This window comes from Lemur catta, chromosome 10 (assembly GCF_020740605.2).
Source record: "Lemur catta isolate mLemCat1 chromosome 10, mLemCat1.pri, whole genome shotgun sequence".
In the NCBI taxonomy this organism is placed as follows: Eukaryota; Metazoa; Chordata; class Mammalia; order Primates; family Lemuridae; genus Lemur; species Lemur catta.
The window spans coordinates 598,958-615,176 of NC_059137.1; the positions used below are offsets into that span (position 1 = coordinate 598,958).

General features: G+C 50.5%; 1 protein-coding gene across 14 annotated transcripts in view; it reads right to left on the reverse strand.

The window, feature by feature from the left end:
- EHMT1 (euchromatic histone lysine methyltransferase 1) overlaps positions 1-16,219 on the reverse strand; it is a 169,602-nt gene that overhangs the window by 77,570 nt on the left and 75,813 nt on the right. For 13 of the 14 annotated variants that reach the window (XM_045563188.1, XM_045563176.1, XM_045563178.1 and 10 more), the window contains exons 3-4: positions 14,741-15,297; positions 6,828-6,999 (exon numbers count right to left, since the gene is read on the reverse strand). In XM_045563188.1, coding sequence (XP_045419144.1) covers positions 6,828-6,999; positions 14,741-15,297 — 729 coding nt within the window. Of the gene's footprint in view, positions 1-6,827; positions 7,000-14,740; positions 15,298-16,219 lie in introns of those variants that run through there. The other variant, XM_045563185.1, reaches the window with a different exon arrangement.

The window sequence follows — 16,219 nt, forward strand, 5'->3', positions numbered from 1 at the left end:
CCCCTCGGCAGCATGAGGACGACTCATGACTGCCCCGTCAGCACGGAGACTCGCTGCTGTCTGACGGGAGTTTATGTCCACGCCCACCCCCTTTTTTTACTGTGCTAAAACACATGTAACAAAATGTACCATCTTTATCATCTTTAAGTGTACAGTTCAGTGGTATTAAATACATAAAAAATGTTGTACATGTGACTCAAGAGACATCATTTTTTAAAAATATGTTGTACAACCATCGCCACCCTCTGCGTCTATAACGCTTTCCATCTTGTAAAATGGAAACTCAGTCCCCGTTAAACACTAACTCCCCCTGCGCTCTCCCCACCCCTGGCAGATACTGCTGTGCCTTTGTACCCGTGACTGGGGCCACTCCAGGGACCCGACCAATGGAAGCAGACAGCATTTGCCCTTTCGTGACTGACACATTGCACTCGGCATAATGTCCTCAAGGTTCGTCCCTGTTGCAGCGTGTGTGAGAGTCTCCTTTCCTTTCGAGGCTGAGTAGTATTCCGCTCTGTGTATAGACAGCATTTTTCTCACCCATTCATCCGTCAGTGGGCACTTAGGTTGCTTCCACGTTGTAGCTATTGTGAGTGACGCTGAGTGACGCTGCTGCGTACACGGGTGTACAAGTACATCTTCAAGACCCTGCTTTCAGTTCTTTTGAGTAAATACCTGGAAGTGGAATTGCTGGTAATTCCGTGTTTAGATTTTTGCAGAACCGCGGTACTGTTTTGCGCAGTGGCTGCACCATTTTACATTCACACCGGGGGCACACGAGGGTTCCAGTGTCTCCGCATCCTTGCCGACACTTATCATTTGCTGTGTCTTTGATAGCAGCCGTCCTCGTGGGTGTGAGGTGGTATCTGATTGTGCTTCTGACTTGCATTTCCCCAGTGATGAGTGACGTCGAGCATCTTTTCATGTGCTTTTTGACCATCTGTATATCTTCTTTGAAGAAATGTCTATTTAAGTCCGTGGGCCATTTTAAAATCAGGCTGTCTTTTGTTGTTGAGTTGTAGGACTTCTGTATGTATTCTGGATAGTAACCCCTTATCAGATAAAGGATTTGCAGATATGTCCTCTCATCCGACAGGATGCTTTTGCACTCTGCTGACAGTCTTTTGATGCACAGAGGTTTTTAATTCTCATGAAGACGCTATTTTTTCTTCTGTTGCTTGTACTTTTGGTGTCATATCCAAGAAATCGCTGCCAAATCCAGTGTTGTGAAGCTTTCTTCTATGTCTTCTTTTGGGAGTTTATGGTCTTAGGTCTTACATTTAGGTCTTTGATCCGTCCTGAGTTAATTTTTGTACGTGCTGTTAGATAAGGGTCCAACTTCACTCTTCTGCATGTGGATGGTCAGTTTTCCCAGCACCCTCTGTTAAAAGCTGTCCCCTCCCCATGGAATGGTCCTGGCACCCTTGTCAAAAATCAACTGACCATATATGCAGAGGTTTGTTTCTGGGCCCTGCATTCTATGCGATGGGTCTCTATGTCTGTCTTTGTGACAGTAGCATACTATTTTGATTACTGCAGCTTTGTAGTAAGTTCTGAATTTCTATCTTTTAAAATCTACTGAGGTTTAATTTGTGGTCTACCCTAGAAAGTCTTGTGTGCACTGGACAAGCGTTTTCTGTGTACCCCATTAAATCGAGGTAGTCACAGCATTAAGTCCTCTGTACCTTTACTTGCCTTCTGTACGGTCATCTACCCATTGTTGACAGTAGGTACTCAAGTCTCTAAATATTATTGCAGAATTGTCTGTTTCTCCCCTCGATTCTGTCAGTTTTTGCTGCATATGTATATTTCGATGCCCTATCATTCATCAGGCACATAGGCTTATCCAGGCAACTGTTACATCTTTTTGCTGCATTGAAACTTATATTGCTATATAACATCCACCTTTGTCTCTTGTAAACTTTTTTGATTTAAAATCTATCTTGTTTGATATTCACTATAGATACTCCTATTCTTTTGTAGTTACTGTTTGCATGGAGTATCTTTCCCATCTTTTCACTTTAGATCTGTTTGTGCCTTTGGATGTAAAGTGGGTCTTGCAGAAGCTGGCAGGGCCATGTGCTCTCACGCACTCCGCCTCAGGCCACTCGGTGCTGCGGTAACAGACAAAGGAGACCTACCTGGCTCACAGTCTGGGGGCTGGGAAGTTCGGGGCTGGGCAGCTGCCCCTGGCGTGGTGAAAACCAGAAGGGGAGCAGGTGTGTGCAGCGGTCACAAGGCAAGAAAAGCCAGACTTTCTTCACCACTCGGGGGGGTCCCATCCGTTCCCAAGATGGGAACTCACCCCCCCCAAGGGAGGGCACTGATCTGTCCACGAAGGATCTGTCCCCAGGAGTCAATCACCGTTCACTAGGCCCCACTTCCCAACAGTGTGCCACATGGGGACCAAATGTCAGCGTGACCTTCGGTGGAGACAAGCCACACCCCAGCCACAGCACTGCCAGGCTCTGTCTTGACTGGAGAGCCTCGTCTGCGTACATTCAGAGGACTGCTGACGAGGAGAGACTTGTGTCACTGTGCTGTTTCCTACGTGCCTTGTAGCTTTTTGTCCCTCATTTTGCATTACGGTCTTCTTTTGTGTTTAGTTGTTTTTTTATAGTGAAATGTTTAGATGTTTTTTCTCATCTCCTTTTCTATATGTTCCATAGCCATTTTCTTTGTAGTTACCATGGAGATTACATTTAACATCCTAAAGTTATGACACTCTAATCTGAATTGATACCAGCTTACCTTCAATAACATACAAAACTCTGCAACTTTACAGAATCTGTTTCCACCCCTTTCAGCTGCTGACGGTACAAAATTACACTTTTATACATGGTGAGCCCCAAAACATAAACTAGTAATTGTTTTAAATGCATTAGTCTCTCAAATTATAGAGAAAACATGTGGAGTTACAAACCAAAGTTATAATAATATTAACTTGTAGATTGTTTCTTTAAAAATGCATTCACCTCTTAAATGTTGCAGAAAACAGGAAGTGGAAAACAAACCATGGCTACAATATTGCTAGCTTTTACAACTGCCTGTGTCCTTCTGTCTACTGCGTGTTTACTTCTGCATGTAGCTTCAAGTTACCACTGGGTACCTGGTTCCACCCGCAGGACTCCCTGCAGCATTTCTCACAGAGCAAGTCTAATGGAAACAAACTCACTCGGCCTTTTTTATACAATAATATCGTAATTTCTCCCCGACTCTTAATGGGCAGTTTTGCTGGATATAAGATACTTACTTGGTTGACAGGTTTTTTGTTTCCTTTTAGCACCTTAAATACACCAGCCCGCTGTCTTCTGGCCCCCAAAGCTTCTGATGAGAAACCTGGTATGTGACGAGTCTCTTTTCTGCTCTCGTGATTCTGTGTCTCTGGATCTCTACAGTTTGAGGTCATGTCTCGGTGTGGTTCTGTCTGAGTTGATCTCACACCTGGAGCTCCCTGAAGGTTTACCTTCACGGCTGTCACCAGGTATTCCCGGGGAACCCCCCCCTCTTCTCCTGCCCAGACTCCCAGGTGCACCTGCTGGTCCTGATGCCTCGATGGCTCTGTTCACTCCTCTTCAGACTTTCTGGTTTTTTTTAGGAGACGGGGTCTTGCTCCGTCGCCCAGGCTGGCCTAAAACTCCTGGCCTCAAGCGATCCTCCCACCTTGGCCTGCTGCCATAGCCAGCTCTTCAGTCTTTTTTTCCTGTTTCTTGGACTCGGTAATTGCCACTGTCCTGTCTTCAAGCTTGCCGACTCTTTCCTCTGTGTGCTCAGATCTGCCTTCAACTCCCTCTTTTGAATTTTTCACTTCAGTTATTGTACATTTTAGCTCCAGGGTTTCTTTGTGTTCCTTTTCAAGCTTTGCACCTCTTTACTAACATTTCCATTTTGTTCATACATTTTCTTGATTCTCCATATCTCACACGCTGCCTGGGACGCACGCGCTGAATGACCACCCACCTGCAGCCCAGGAACGGGGGGCAGGGGGAGGCAAACGGGGCTGCTAAATGCACGGCACATCATTTTCAAAAGCTCTTACTAAAAGATGATGAAATAATAAAGCTAAAATAGCAAAAAATCTCAGTACTATAACAAAAGTACTCACTTTTCACATTCCTTGCCAATCCTTACATACATGAGCGTAACTCCATAGCTTTGCAAAATGCCAGGTATAACTGTTTAAAACAAATACTATGCAGCTGAAGAGCCAGAAAGTTGAGGGGTAGCGGTGGGCAATGACTGATCTTGTTCCCTAACTTCCAATCAAAAGAACTAGGCCTCCCTGCGGAACAGCCAGTTGCAGAGCTGGGAAGGAACAGGGCAAGACGAGCCTGGACCAGTCAAGCCAGAAAGTCTTTGGCAAGTGATGAGGTCACATCCAAGGACTCAGGAACCAGCCTGAAGGGGCCCCGAATGGCCAAGCCTAGGACAATTTCAGAAACAAAATAAATAACGACAGTAATGAATTACAGCCCAGAGATTCGAGTTAGAGTCCACGGGTCAATACTTAAAAATAAATACAGATGGCTGGGTGGATAGATGGGAGGTTAACACTTCCTTACAGCAGAACCTGAAAGAACATACAGAGAGGGGGTGACGGAGTTAGAAACCACCACCCGGAGCCCACGACACACGCTGGGTGCGCGTTACCAGTGGACACCAAGTCCCCATCAGGGTGTCACCAAAAGCACCTGCAAAGCTCAGAGTCTCCCCCAAGACACACTGACCAGAACCTGGGACACAGGAACTTCCTGACTGAGAGGCCGGCAGACTCCACCTGGCCACAGCAGGACAAAAGGCCACCAAAACGCCTCTCCTGAGAACAATGACGGTCACCTGCACTGTTCCCTGACTTGACCTCGATCCTGGGAAACACTGGGCAAACCCACATCCGGCACATTCTACGAAACCCCTGGCCTGTGCCTCTCAAAATGCCAAGGTCCAGAGAGACAAGGCTGAGAACATTTCAGATTAAAGGAGACTCTCAAGACACAACTACTAGGTGATTATAGGAACCAGGACAAGAATTTGGGTTTTTTTGCTGTAATAGACCTTAATAGAGCAACTGGTAAAAACTGAACAAGGTATGAAGTTTAGATAACAGTTTCACAGCAAAGCTAATTTCCTGACTCTGATAACTATACTGTAGTTACCTAGGAGAATGTCTTTATTTTGCGGGACACTACAGTTATTTTTAGGAAATAACACTAAAGCATTGAGAAATAAAAGAGTATAATGTCTACAATTTACAACTTACATTCACATCTTGGTAAAAAAGAGTTACACAATGGGGGAGGGGTGGATAGTTGTGCCAGGTGGTAAAATGAGTGAAGGGCTCACAGGACTTCTTTGTGGAATTTTTGCAAAATTTTTAGAAGTCTGAAATTACTTTAAAATAAAAAGTATTTTAAGGCCGGGTGCAGTGGCTCACACTTGTAATCCCAGCACTTTGGGAGGCTAAGGTGGGAGGATAACTTGAGGCTAAGAGTTTGAGATCAGCCTGAGCAACACAGTAAGACCCTCTCTCTATATAAAATTTTTTAAAAAGGGCCAGGCGCGGTGGCTCACGCCTGTAATCCCAGCACTTTGGGAGGCCGAAGTGGGAGGATCACTCGAGGTCAGGAGTTCGAGACCAGCATGACCAAGAGCGAGACCCCGTCTCTACTAAAAAAATAGAAATTATCTGGCCAACTAAAAATATATATAGAAAAAAATTAGCCAGGCATGGTGGCGCATGCCTGTAGTCCCAGCTACTCGGAACGCTGAGGCAGAAGGATCGCTTGAGCCCAGGAGTTTGAGGTTGCTGTGAGCTAGGCTGATGCCACAGCACTCACTCTAGCCCGGGCAACAAAGCGAGACTCTGTCTCAAAAAAAAAAAAAAAGGTCAGGCGTGGTGTCGCATGTCTGTAGTCCCAGCCACTCGGCAGGCCAAGGCAGGAGGATGCTTGAGCCCAGGAGTTCAAGGCTGCAGTGAGCTGTGCTTGTGCCACTGCACTCCAGCCTGTGCAACAGAGTGAGATCCCATCTCTAAAAAATAAAATATTCTAAAAGTCCAGAAAAAGACATGCACCTGTGGCAAGGTGACAGTCCCCAAAGTGAAGCCTTTCAGGTTGGTGGCCACAGCCCCGAGCTGACCTCACCCGTGTCGGCGGCTCCTCCTGCAACACTCACGGGAGGCATCCCAGAAAGACCCTTCCCAAATTTCAAACTCGACTCCTGCATGATGGGCATCGCCCACCTCGGGGACGGTGCCAAATGCAGCCCTTCTGGCGGCTCCCGAGGGAAAGCCGAGGAGCCTGGGGCAGCCCCTCACTGCGAGGCGCATGAGCCCACCAACCCAGCCCCCAGTGGGAAATGGCATGCGTCCACTCCCCAGCTGACCACAGGAGAGGCCGGCCCGGGCGAGTGGGGAGCGGCAACTGGAGACAAAGTGAGAGCGGGCGGCAGCTCCCCTCACCCAGGGCCAGGGGTCTCCCCAGCACACCCCCGTGCTTCCCACAGCTTTGACTTACAAACTGGGAGAGTTGTCAAATCCAGAGTCTTCTACCCAAATAGATCAAGTTTAAGATTTTAGTAAAGAAAACAATCTTTATCTTGAGATTGAAAACAAGGTAGGAGTGAATGCAGGTAGGTGCTAGACAAGGTTTTAGAGCAGAGGTCAGCGGGGCCTCCTCAGGTGCACAGGTGAGCACAGAAGAACCTGCTGCCGCCAACGATCCGTCCTCCGGAGCAGCACAGGCACCTACAGCCCACGCACCTCCCGTCTGGCAAGGCGCAGGCCTGGAACACACAGCCACACAGCACGGCTGCTCTGAGCCGCCCTTTACCTGTCTGTGACTTCGTGGTGGCCACGTAGCATTGGTTCTGAGGTAGCGACTGATGAAGGGACGGGAAGGGCGTTAAGAGCGGCTGTCGTCCAAAGTCAGAAACGCTTTTGCTGATCTCCTCTCTTGGTTCCTTGTGGTCTCGAGCTTCTCTGGGGTCCTTACCGGCCGCATGCTTCAAAACAAAGACAGTCCGTGACTGCGACCGTGCACGGCAGACGCACCCACACTCTTTCCCCGCTGATTCCCCGCAACTGAGAGAGGGCATACTATGGGGGAGAGGAAAGTCTGCAAACCGAGACAGCACAGAAGCATCTGGACCTACGGTCTCTGTGCCAGCCATCCCCGGCGATCCTGGCCGGTGTCCCCAGACCACAGCCTGAGTTCACAGTGCTCACAGGTGCACGGGAAGAAGCGGGAGTGAGAGGAGGAGGGGGAAGAGGGTGAAGAGGGAGGAATCATGTATGGCAAAACCTAAAATATTTCTTTTCTATCTGTTTCTTTGCAGAAAAAGTTTGCCAACCCCTGATTTATGTAATAAATATCATTAAGCTAAAAAATACCCAAATGGGCAGCACGGAAATCTTTCACGAAGTGCTTTCACAGTATGATGGCTACAAGCTGCAACATCCCCCAAGTGGTATATATTCCACAACTGAAAATTACGTTGTATTTTCAAAATGGTCTTTTACTCACAGTCTTACTGATCTTCTAAATCTGTCCTTAGTCCCAGCCTTCATGAGACCAAGAGCAGGCCCTAGTGCGTGCTGTGTCAGGCCCGCCTCCACCTCGCCCGCCTGACGCAAGACGCCTCCACTCACTGTCTGCTTCCCGAAGGTCGCCGACAGCCTCACAATCGTTTCATCCCAAATCCAGTTCCATTTCACCAAACTTGATCAAGCACGCAGTAGGTATGATAAGTAGCGAGAAGTGTGAAAAGACAAGGCACTCTCCAACAAATGTGCTGGGAAAACTGACCGTCCACATGCAGAAGAGTGAAGTTGGACCCTTATCTAACAGCACGTACAAAAATTAACTCAGGACGCATCAAAGACCTAAATGTAAGACCTAAGACCATAAACTCCCAGAAGAAGACATAGAAGAAAGCTTCACAACACTGGATTTGGCAGCGATTTCTTGGATATGACACCAAAAGTACAAGCAACAGAAGAAAAAATAGCGTCTTCATGAGAATTAAAAACCTCTGTGCATCAAAAGACTGTCAGCAGAGTGCAAAAGCATCCTGTCGGATGAGAGGACATATCTGCAAATCCTTTATCTGATAAGGGGTTACTACCCAGAATACATACAGAAGTCCTACAACTCAACAACAACAAAAAACAGCCTGATTTTAAAATGGCCCACAGGCTTAAATAGACATTTCTTCAAAGAAGATATACAGATGGTCAAAAAGCACATGAAAAGATGCTCGACGTCACTCATCACTGGGGAAATGCAAGTCAGAAGCACAATCAGATACCACCTCACACCCACGAGGACGGCTGCTATCAAAGACACAGCAAATGATAAGTGTCGGCAAGGATGCGGAGACACTGGAACCCTCGTGTGCCCCCGGTGTGAATGTAAAATGGTGCAGCCACTGCGCAAAACAGTACCGCGGTTCTGCAAAAATCTAAACACGGAATTACCAGCAATTCCACTTCCAGGTATTTACTCAAAAGAACTGAAAGCAGAGACCAGCCTGAGCAAGAGCAAGACCCTGTCTCTACTAAAAAAACAGAAAGAAATTAGCTTGACAACTAAAAATGTATACAGGAAAAATTAGCCGGGCATGGTGGCGCATGCCTGTAGTCCCAGCTACTCGGGAGGCTGAGGCAGAAGGATCGCTTGAGCCCAGGAGTTGGAGGTTGCTGTGAGCTAGGCTGACGCCACGGCACTCACTCTAGCCCGGGCAATAGAGCGAGACTCTGTCTCAAAAAAACAAAAAAAAAAAGGAAGAAAGTAGGGTCTTGAAGATGTACTTGTACACCCGTGTACACAGCAGCGTCACTCAGCGTCACTCACAATAGCTACAACGTGGAAGCAACCTAAGTGCCCACTGACGGATGAATGGGTGAGAAAAATGCTGTCTATACACAGAGCGGAATACTACTCAGCCTCGAAAGGAAAGGAGACTCTGACACATGCTGCAACAGGGACGAACCTTGAGGACATTATGCCGAGTGCATTGTGTCAGTCACGAAAGGGCAAATGCTGTAGGATGCTGCTTACAGGAGGTCCCTGGAGTAGTCAAGTTCACCAGGACAGGGAGTAAAACGGTGGGTGCCGGGGGATGGGGGAGTGGAGGAGGAGTCGCCATTTACTGGGGACAGAGTTTCAGTTTGTAAAGATGGAAAAGATCTGGAGAGGATGGTGGTAATTGCACAAAAACATGAATGTACTTAAGGCCAATGAACTATATACTTTAAAATGGTTAAAACGGTCACTTTTAAGTTACGTATCTTTTAACACAAGTGAGCACACACACACACATGACAAGGCATCCCCATCCCCTGGGGTCAAGACCAGGGTCATAAATACCTGTAAAATAGGTGACCACAGGGCTCCAGGCAGAGATGGCCACAAGGGAGGCAGGTAGGCACAGAGGGGAGGCCAGATGAGCGAGGGAAGGGCACACAGAGAGGAGGCCAGGTGAGGGAGGGAGGGAGGGGCACAGAGGGGAGGCCAGGTGAGGGAGGGAGGGAGGGGCACAGGGGAGGCCAGGTGAGCGAGGGAGGGGCACAGAGGGGAGGCCAGGTGAGGGAGGGAGGGAGGGGCACAGAGGGGAGGCCAGGTGAGGGAGGGAGGGAGGGGCACAGAGAGGAGGCCAGGTGAGGGAGGGAGGGAGGGGCACAGGGGAGGCCAGGTGAGCGAGGGAGGGGCACAGAGGGGAGGCCAGGTGAGGGAGGGAGGGAGGGGCACAGAGGGGAGGCCAGGTGAGCGAGGGAGGGGCACAGAGGGGAGGCCAGGTGAGCGAGGGAGGGGCACAGAGGGGAGGCCAGGTGAGGGAGGGAGGGAGGGGCACAGAGGGGAGGCCAGGTGAGCGAGGGAGGGGCACAGAGGGGAGGCCAGGTGAGGGAGGGAGGGGCACAGAGGGGAGGCCAGGTGAGCGAGGGAGGGGCACAGAGGGGAGGCCAGGTGAGGGAGGGAGGGAGGGGCACAGAGAGGAGGCCAGGTGAGGGAGGGAGGGAGGGGCACAGAGGGGAGGCCAGGTGAGCGAGGGAGGGGCACAGAGGGGAGGCCAGGTGAGCGAGGGAGGGAGGGGCACAGGGGAGGCCAGGTGAGCGAGGGAGGGGCACAGAGGGGAGGCCAGGTGAGGGAGGGAGGGAGGGGCACAGAGGGGAGGCCAGGTGAGGGAGGGAGGGAGGGGCACAGAGGGGAGGCCAGGTGAGGGAGGCAGGGAGGGGCACAGAGGGGAGGCCAGGTGAGCGAGGGGCACAGAGGGGAGGCCAGGTGAGGGAGGGAGGGAGGGGCACAGGGGAGGCCAGGTGAGCGAGGGGCACAGAGGGGAGGCCAGGTGAGGGAGGGAGGGAGGGGTACAGAGGGGAGGCCAGGTGAGGGAGGGAGGGAGGGGCACAGAGGGGAGGCCAGGTGAGGGAGGGAGGGAGGGGCACAGGGGAGGCCAGGTGAGCGAGGGAGGGGCACAGAGGGGAGGCCAGGTGAGGGAGGGAGGGAGGGGCACAGAGGGGAGGCCAGGTGAGGGAGGGAGGGAGGGGCACAGAGGGGAGGCCAGGTGAGCGAGGGAGGGGCATACAGAGAGGAGTCCAGGTGAGCGAGGGACAGGCACAGAGGGGAGAGGGGGCAGGTGCCAGGGTGGCCGGGAGGCCCGTGGAGCACGTGCTGCCACGAGCTTGCGTGCTGTCCCCGTCTGTCCCTCCTTCTCTCCCTCTGTCTCACTTGCACGCTCTGTCTGCCCTCTGCTGCTGACACTCTGCCCAGTGGAGACCCCGTGCTCGCCCACCCTGCCTGCCACATCCATCCAGGCCTCAATCCACCCTGTGCATGCAGAACGCTGCTGGAATGTGACACATCTGCTTCGTGAAATTTTATAAAAGTCTTTCTCAAATGCACCGAGTGTGACTCGAAGGCAGTGACTGTCCAAACATAGGAACCAGACAGTGCCTTCTCGTGTCACCTACAATCGACCAGGCAGCCTACTGTCCACCTCAACTGGCGCTTGTACACAGACACAAAACGCAATTTTAAAGTACATACAAATGAGGGGCAGAATTAAAACCTGAAGAATAAATAACCACCGGAGGCTAATTCTTTCTAAGAACAAAACCTATTCTTTAATGTAAAAGGTTGTCTTCAGAAATCTAGACAGTAAGATTAAGGACTGCTGAACCTGGGTGAGGATTCTGGATTGCGCTGGGACCCTTATCTCAGGGCACAAAGCTAAGGGCAGGGAAGGGAAGACACACAGCTGCAGGCAGGGTGGCGCGGCCACAGCCGGACACTCTCGCACACGGCTACCAGGAACCGCGTGTGCACAGCACCCGGAGCCCGGCGCGGGCACCTGGGGGAGGGGGGTGTGGAGACGCGGAGGAGGGAGCGGACGGGCTGCCACCGATGCCTCCCAGAGCGCGGCTCGGTCGGGACACGGCTGCAACCCAGACACGGGCTCCCTTCCCGCAGCACCAGCTTGCCGTGCTCTGTCCACGGGGAAGCGGCAGTGAGGACGTCTGAAGCTGAGCTGATGCTTTTGCAAACTTTTACAAGAATACTGGATTTAGTATCATAAGCCTGAAACATTCATTTTATCATTGGAATGACTGTCCTTAAAACACGATTTTCAATAAAATGTGGTGTCCTAAAAATACCCAACAAGACTGGACTGGCTTTGGGGTGGCAGGAAATTCCGAGGGGTGCAGAGCCGAGGCCAGGTCCGAGCCACAGGCACCCGGCAGCCCCCGGGAGCAGAGCAGCACATCCAGGGGCCCACGGGGACAGCCACAGGGACAGCCAGCCCAGGTCAGTCTACCTCCCCCTTCCTCTCGCAGGGACCCCCAGGAGCAGAGGGAGGCTTTCTACGGTGCGGAGAAGGCATGGATGGTCTTCGGGAAATCAGGTTCCAAAGCCTCAAAACACCCAAGTTCTCTTTTCCTACAACTGACCAGTCTGCAAATAGTTAGTAATTTTCAACCAAATGATACGTGTTGTAATCAACTGTATACTATTAATTATCATAATAATAATTCCATCCAGAACAAAGGTTTATGGTCAGAGAAATTTTTTGACATTAAATTTCAAAGTGCTTTTTCCCTAAAGGAATATAATAAGGTGACAATAAAAGATCCTCACAAATAAAAATATATTAGAATAAAATCCTGGAGGTGGGAATGCAATAGAAGTGTCACTTCAAGGAGATAAATGAACGATGTAAAATTTCTGACATGCATCCTAAAATGGGTAATGCTGTGTCATCCACAGACAAAAAAATGAACCTCAACCCAAGCCACAGACCTAATACAAACGTTAAACTCAAAAAGTTAACATAAAACTAAAAAAATTTTTAGAAAAAGCAATTAGAGAAATCAAGATCTAGGGCTAGGGGAAGAGTTCTCCGACATGACACCAAGAGCATAATCCATGAAAGAAAACTGATCAACTGGACTTCATCAAAATGGAAAACATTTGCTCTTGGAAAGACCCTCTGAGAGGAAGGAGATAAGCTTCACACCAGGAGAAATACTTGCAGACCACGTATCTCATGATGGACTCACACCCAGAGCCCTTGGAGCCAACAGAACAGGCCAGTTATAAAACGGCAAAAGGTGTAAAAGATGCGTCACTAGTGGTGCCAAGGTGGCAGGCAGGCACCTGGCGACTGTGACAGGTGTCGGGAGAGACGTCCCGTGGAGCGACGGGAAGCCACCCCCGGTGAGAACAGCTGGGTCAGAGCAGCAGCAGCACCACATGCTGAGGGTTCCGGAAACCGGGTTGCTCACACACCGTTGCTGAGACTGTAAGACGTCGCAGCCACTCTGCAAATGCTTGGCAGTTTCTTATCAAACTAAACATCTAGTACCACACGGGCCAGCAATGACACACCTGTACACTGAACCCACAGAGAGGAAAACTTCTGTCCACACAAAGACGTGCACATAAACACTCAGGGCAGCTTGAACGTAACAGCCAGAAACTGGGAACACCGGTGTCCTCCCGCGGGGGAGGCGCCGAGGCGGAGCCCGGCACACCGTGAGCACCAGGGACCAGCACGCGCAGGAACAGCCTAGCGCTGCGACCCAGATGGAGCTTAGGAGAACGACGCGAAGCAAGAACAGCCGCTCTCACAGGTGACAGACCCTACAATCCCATCTGTGTGACATCTGCAATAGGCCGGGTGTGGTGGCTCACACCTGTCTTGATGTTGACCCCGTGCTCGGGTTATGAACAGGTTGCCACCGAGGCAGACTGGCTGCAGTGCACACAGGACGTCCCCACTGTTTCTGCAGCTTCCTGTGAATCTGTAATCATTTTAAGGATTTTTTTTTAAAATTTTGACACATACTGAAAAATATCGCAAAAGGCTGAAGCTGAGTCAGGCCGGCCATGCTGGAGGAGGCCCAGGGCCAGGACCAGTGTCAGGTGCTGGCATCGGGAGGCACCCACCCTGGCTGTCCTAGAAGAGAATGGAACCCTGGCAGCTGCAGGGAGCCCTGGGGAGAGGGCAGCCCCCACCCAGCCCTGCAGGCAGGCATGTCACTCCCAGTACACACAGGACACAGGCGACACACCTGGGGGACAGGAAGTCAGCATTTGTCAGGAAAGACCACCATGAACACGAGCTGCCAAGTCCATGCAGAACTCTCACACAAGGAATCAGAATTTATAACAGACTATAAAAAATTACAATCACTATCTTTTGAAGGGTAAGACAAAATATAATTCAGAACAGTTTTTCTAAGAGAAACAGAAACAAAGATTAAAATCAGAGACATTGAATATAAAAAACACACGTCAGAATAAAACATATCAACATATAGAATGAACAGCAAGAATGTGAAGGGCTAAAGAACAAATCAGGAAGCTGGAAAACAGGCAGGGAACTATCCAAGGAATAGAAGATCCAACCACCTAAAAGGAAGTCTATGGGAAGAAAATGAAAAACTACGCACAGCATTTTTCTGGAGCTAAAGACACGAACCCTCAGACGGACAGGGCCCGTGGGAAAAGCTCTGCATGCGAAGCCCTGAAGGGCTGCAAACTGCAGATGATCCACAAAGGACAAGAACACGGACTCTGAATGCTCACCAGTGACATCAGATACGAGAAACTCCACGGGAATGCGGTCATACACCCAGAACTCAGACCCAAACTAAACCAAGGTGGGAGAGCAAGGTAACAGCACCACACACAGTCTGAAAACTCATCAGGCACGCGCCACGGAAGATAAGGGCATAAGCCACAGACCAGCACGCTGCGGGCCCAGCCCAGGCCCTGCCGGTGCGGCCCTCCAGGACACAAGGCTCACTGCGCTCTCAGGCAAGACCGAGTCCGGCGGCGCGGGGTCGGGAGGGAGCCTTGGGCCTGGGCCTCACTCTCGCGCCGTGGCCCTGCCCCGCTGCCCGCTGCTCACTCTCAGTGGAGCAGGGACGAGCTGCGCTTCTCCAGCTGGAAGGAAAGCGCCAAGCCAAAGCAGAGGAGGAAGTGGCCTCCTTGAAAGCGTCTGACACACCCTCACACCAGGGCAAAAGGATCCTATCAGAAGAGCTAAGCCCAAAAAGGAAGCGAGAGTCACTGAGCTCTGCCACACATTCATGAGGCACGAGCAGCACCTCCTAGCTCTCCACAGGCCCAGAGGTGACCCTGTGTTGGATGGCCACTGCCATTTAGAGCATGGAAGTCCACTCGCCATCATTAAAACGGACGAGAAGAACGAAGGGAAACAGCAAGAGAAGACACAAAATTACCAGGCCCATGATGGATTTCGGCATGGTCTTGCGTGCCCTGTGAACTTTGACATCGGCGCCGGGGGCGGGGGGCTTCCTGTCCTCTGCGTCCACACTCCCTTCCCCGAGCACAGGCGATGCTGCGGCGGGCGTCTGGGGGAAAGCGCTTGGAGTCCTGCCTTTGGCAGCCCCTCCGGGAAGGGTTTTTGCAGCATGGCCAGGAAGCGAGGAGGCCAGTGCGCCGCTAGTCCTCGTGGGCTGCCCCTGCAGGCCCGCTTTACCCAGGAAGAATCCGTTGCTGCCCACGACAGAAGTCTGCACGAAGTCGTCGGTTGGGACATGGTTTTGCTTTCCCACTTCTGTGTCTCTTTCTGAAATCCCATTTTCTGCTATTCGGGTTAGTTTATTGGTACCTTCCTGTGGGCTGACTTTTGTGCTCTCCTGAGTGTGTTTCGCTGCATTCAGGTGACTGCTGGCATCGCTTTTTTCACAAGACCCGTTGGTTTCGCCGTCTGCGGCCATGTGGGCCTCTCCCGCCTGCTTCTCTGCGGAACCTTCATCGGCAGCCATAGATATCTCTGCGGACAGAGGACAGAGAACCGTCACCGGCTGTGCACACCCGCCCTCCCGCGACACCACCACACGATGTCTTTGACTGGCTTACATGAAACTCCTACAGACGGTCCTTTCATTTCATATACAAACTAACATTTAAGTTCAAACATGAAAGATAAAATTATTTCTTAAACATTAAGCTTGAAAGTTAATTGGTTAAGTTAGAGTCACCAGTGTAAGGAGAAACCGAGCGTGTTGGGAATTGATAGAACACAAGGCTTCAGAAGTAGCTTCTTCCCAAGAACAAACCTGAGCAGGCAGTCAGGAAAGGGGCCGAACTTCCAGCTACCCTGGGTCTGCGTGCCTTGCTCTGCAGACACTGGCAGATCTTACCCAGGAGTCATAAACAAGAAATACATTTCACACAGAAGACAGACAAAAATATTTAACTTCACCGACAGGCTGAAGCAAAGAACTCACCATTACATCCCTGGACGCAGAGAGAGCTTCGATCGAGCTTGAGGCTCCGCCCCTCAGCGGCCCTGACTGCTCTATGTGTCGTGAGCCGAGCCGCTAACACTGCAGACCCTGTTATTTATCACACTGATTGTCCTTCCTACCCCAGGATGTAAGTTCTACGAGGACGATACTCTTTCTATTTGTTCACAACTGTGGCTTGAGCAAGCAAGCAGGGCCTGGCACATAATATATGTGTAATAATACTTTCTGAATAAATAGAAAGCCATTAATAATTTTGTAAAACCTTTAGCAAAACAGAACAGGTAGACGCCTCTTGAACTTGGAGAAAGCTATAGACCAAATTCTGCAGCAAATGTATACTTATTCACAATTAGGAAATTAACCACATATAAGATGAGAACATGAGGACACTCACTAATACCACTCGTGCGTAACACAAAGACGGAGGTGCTGGGCGAACCTAAG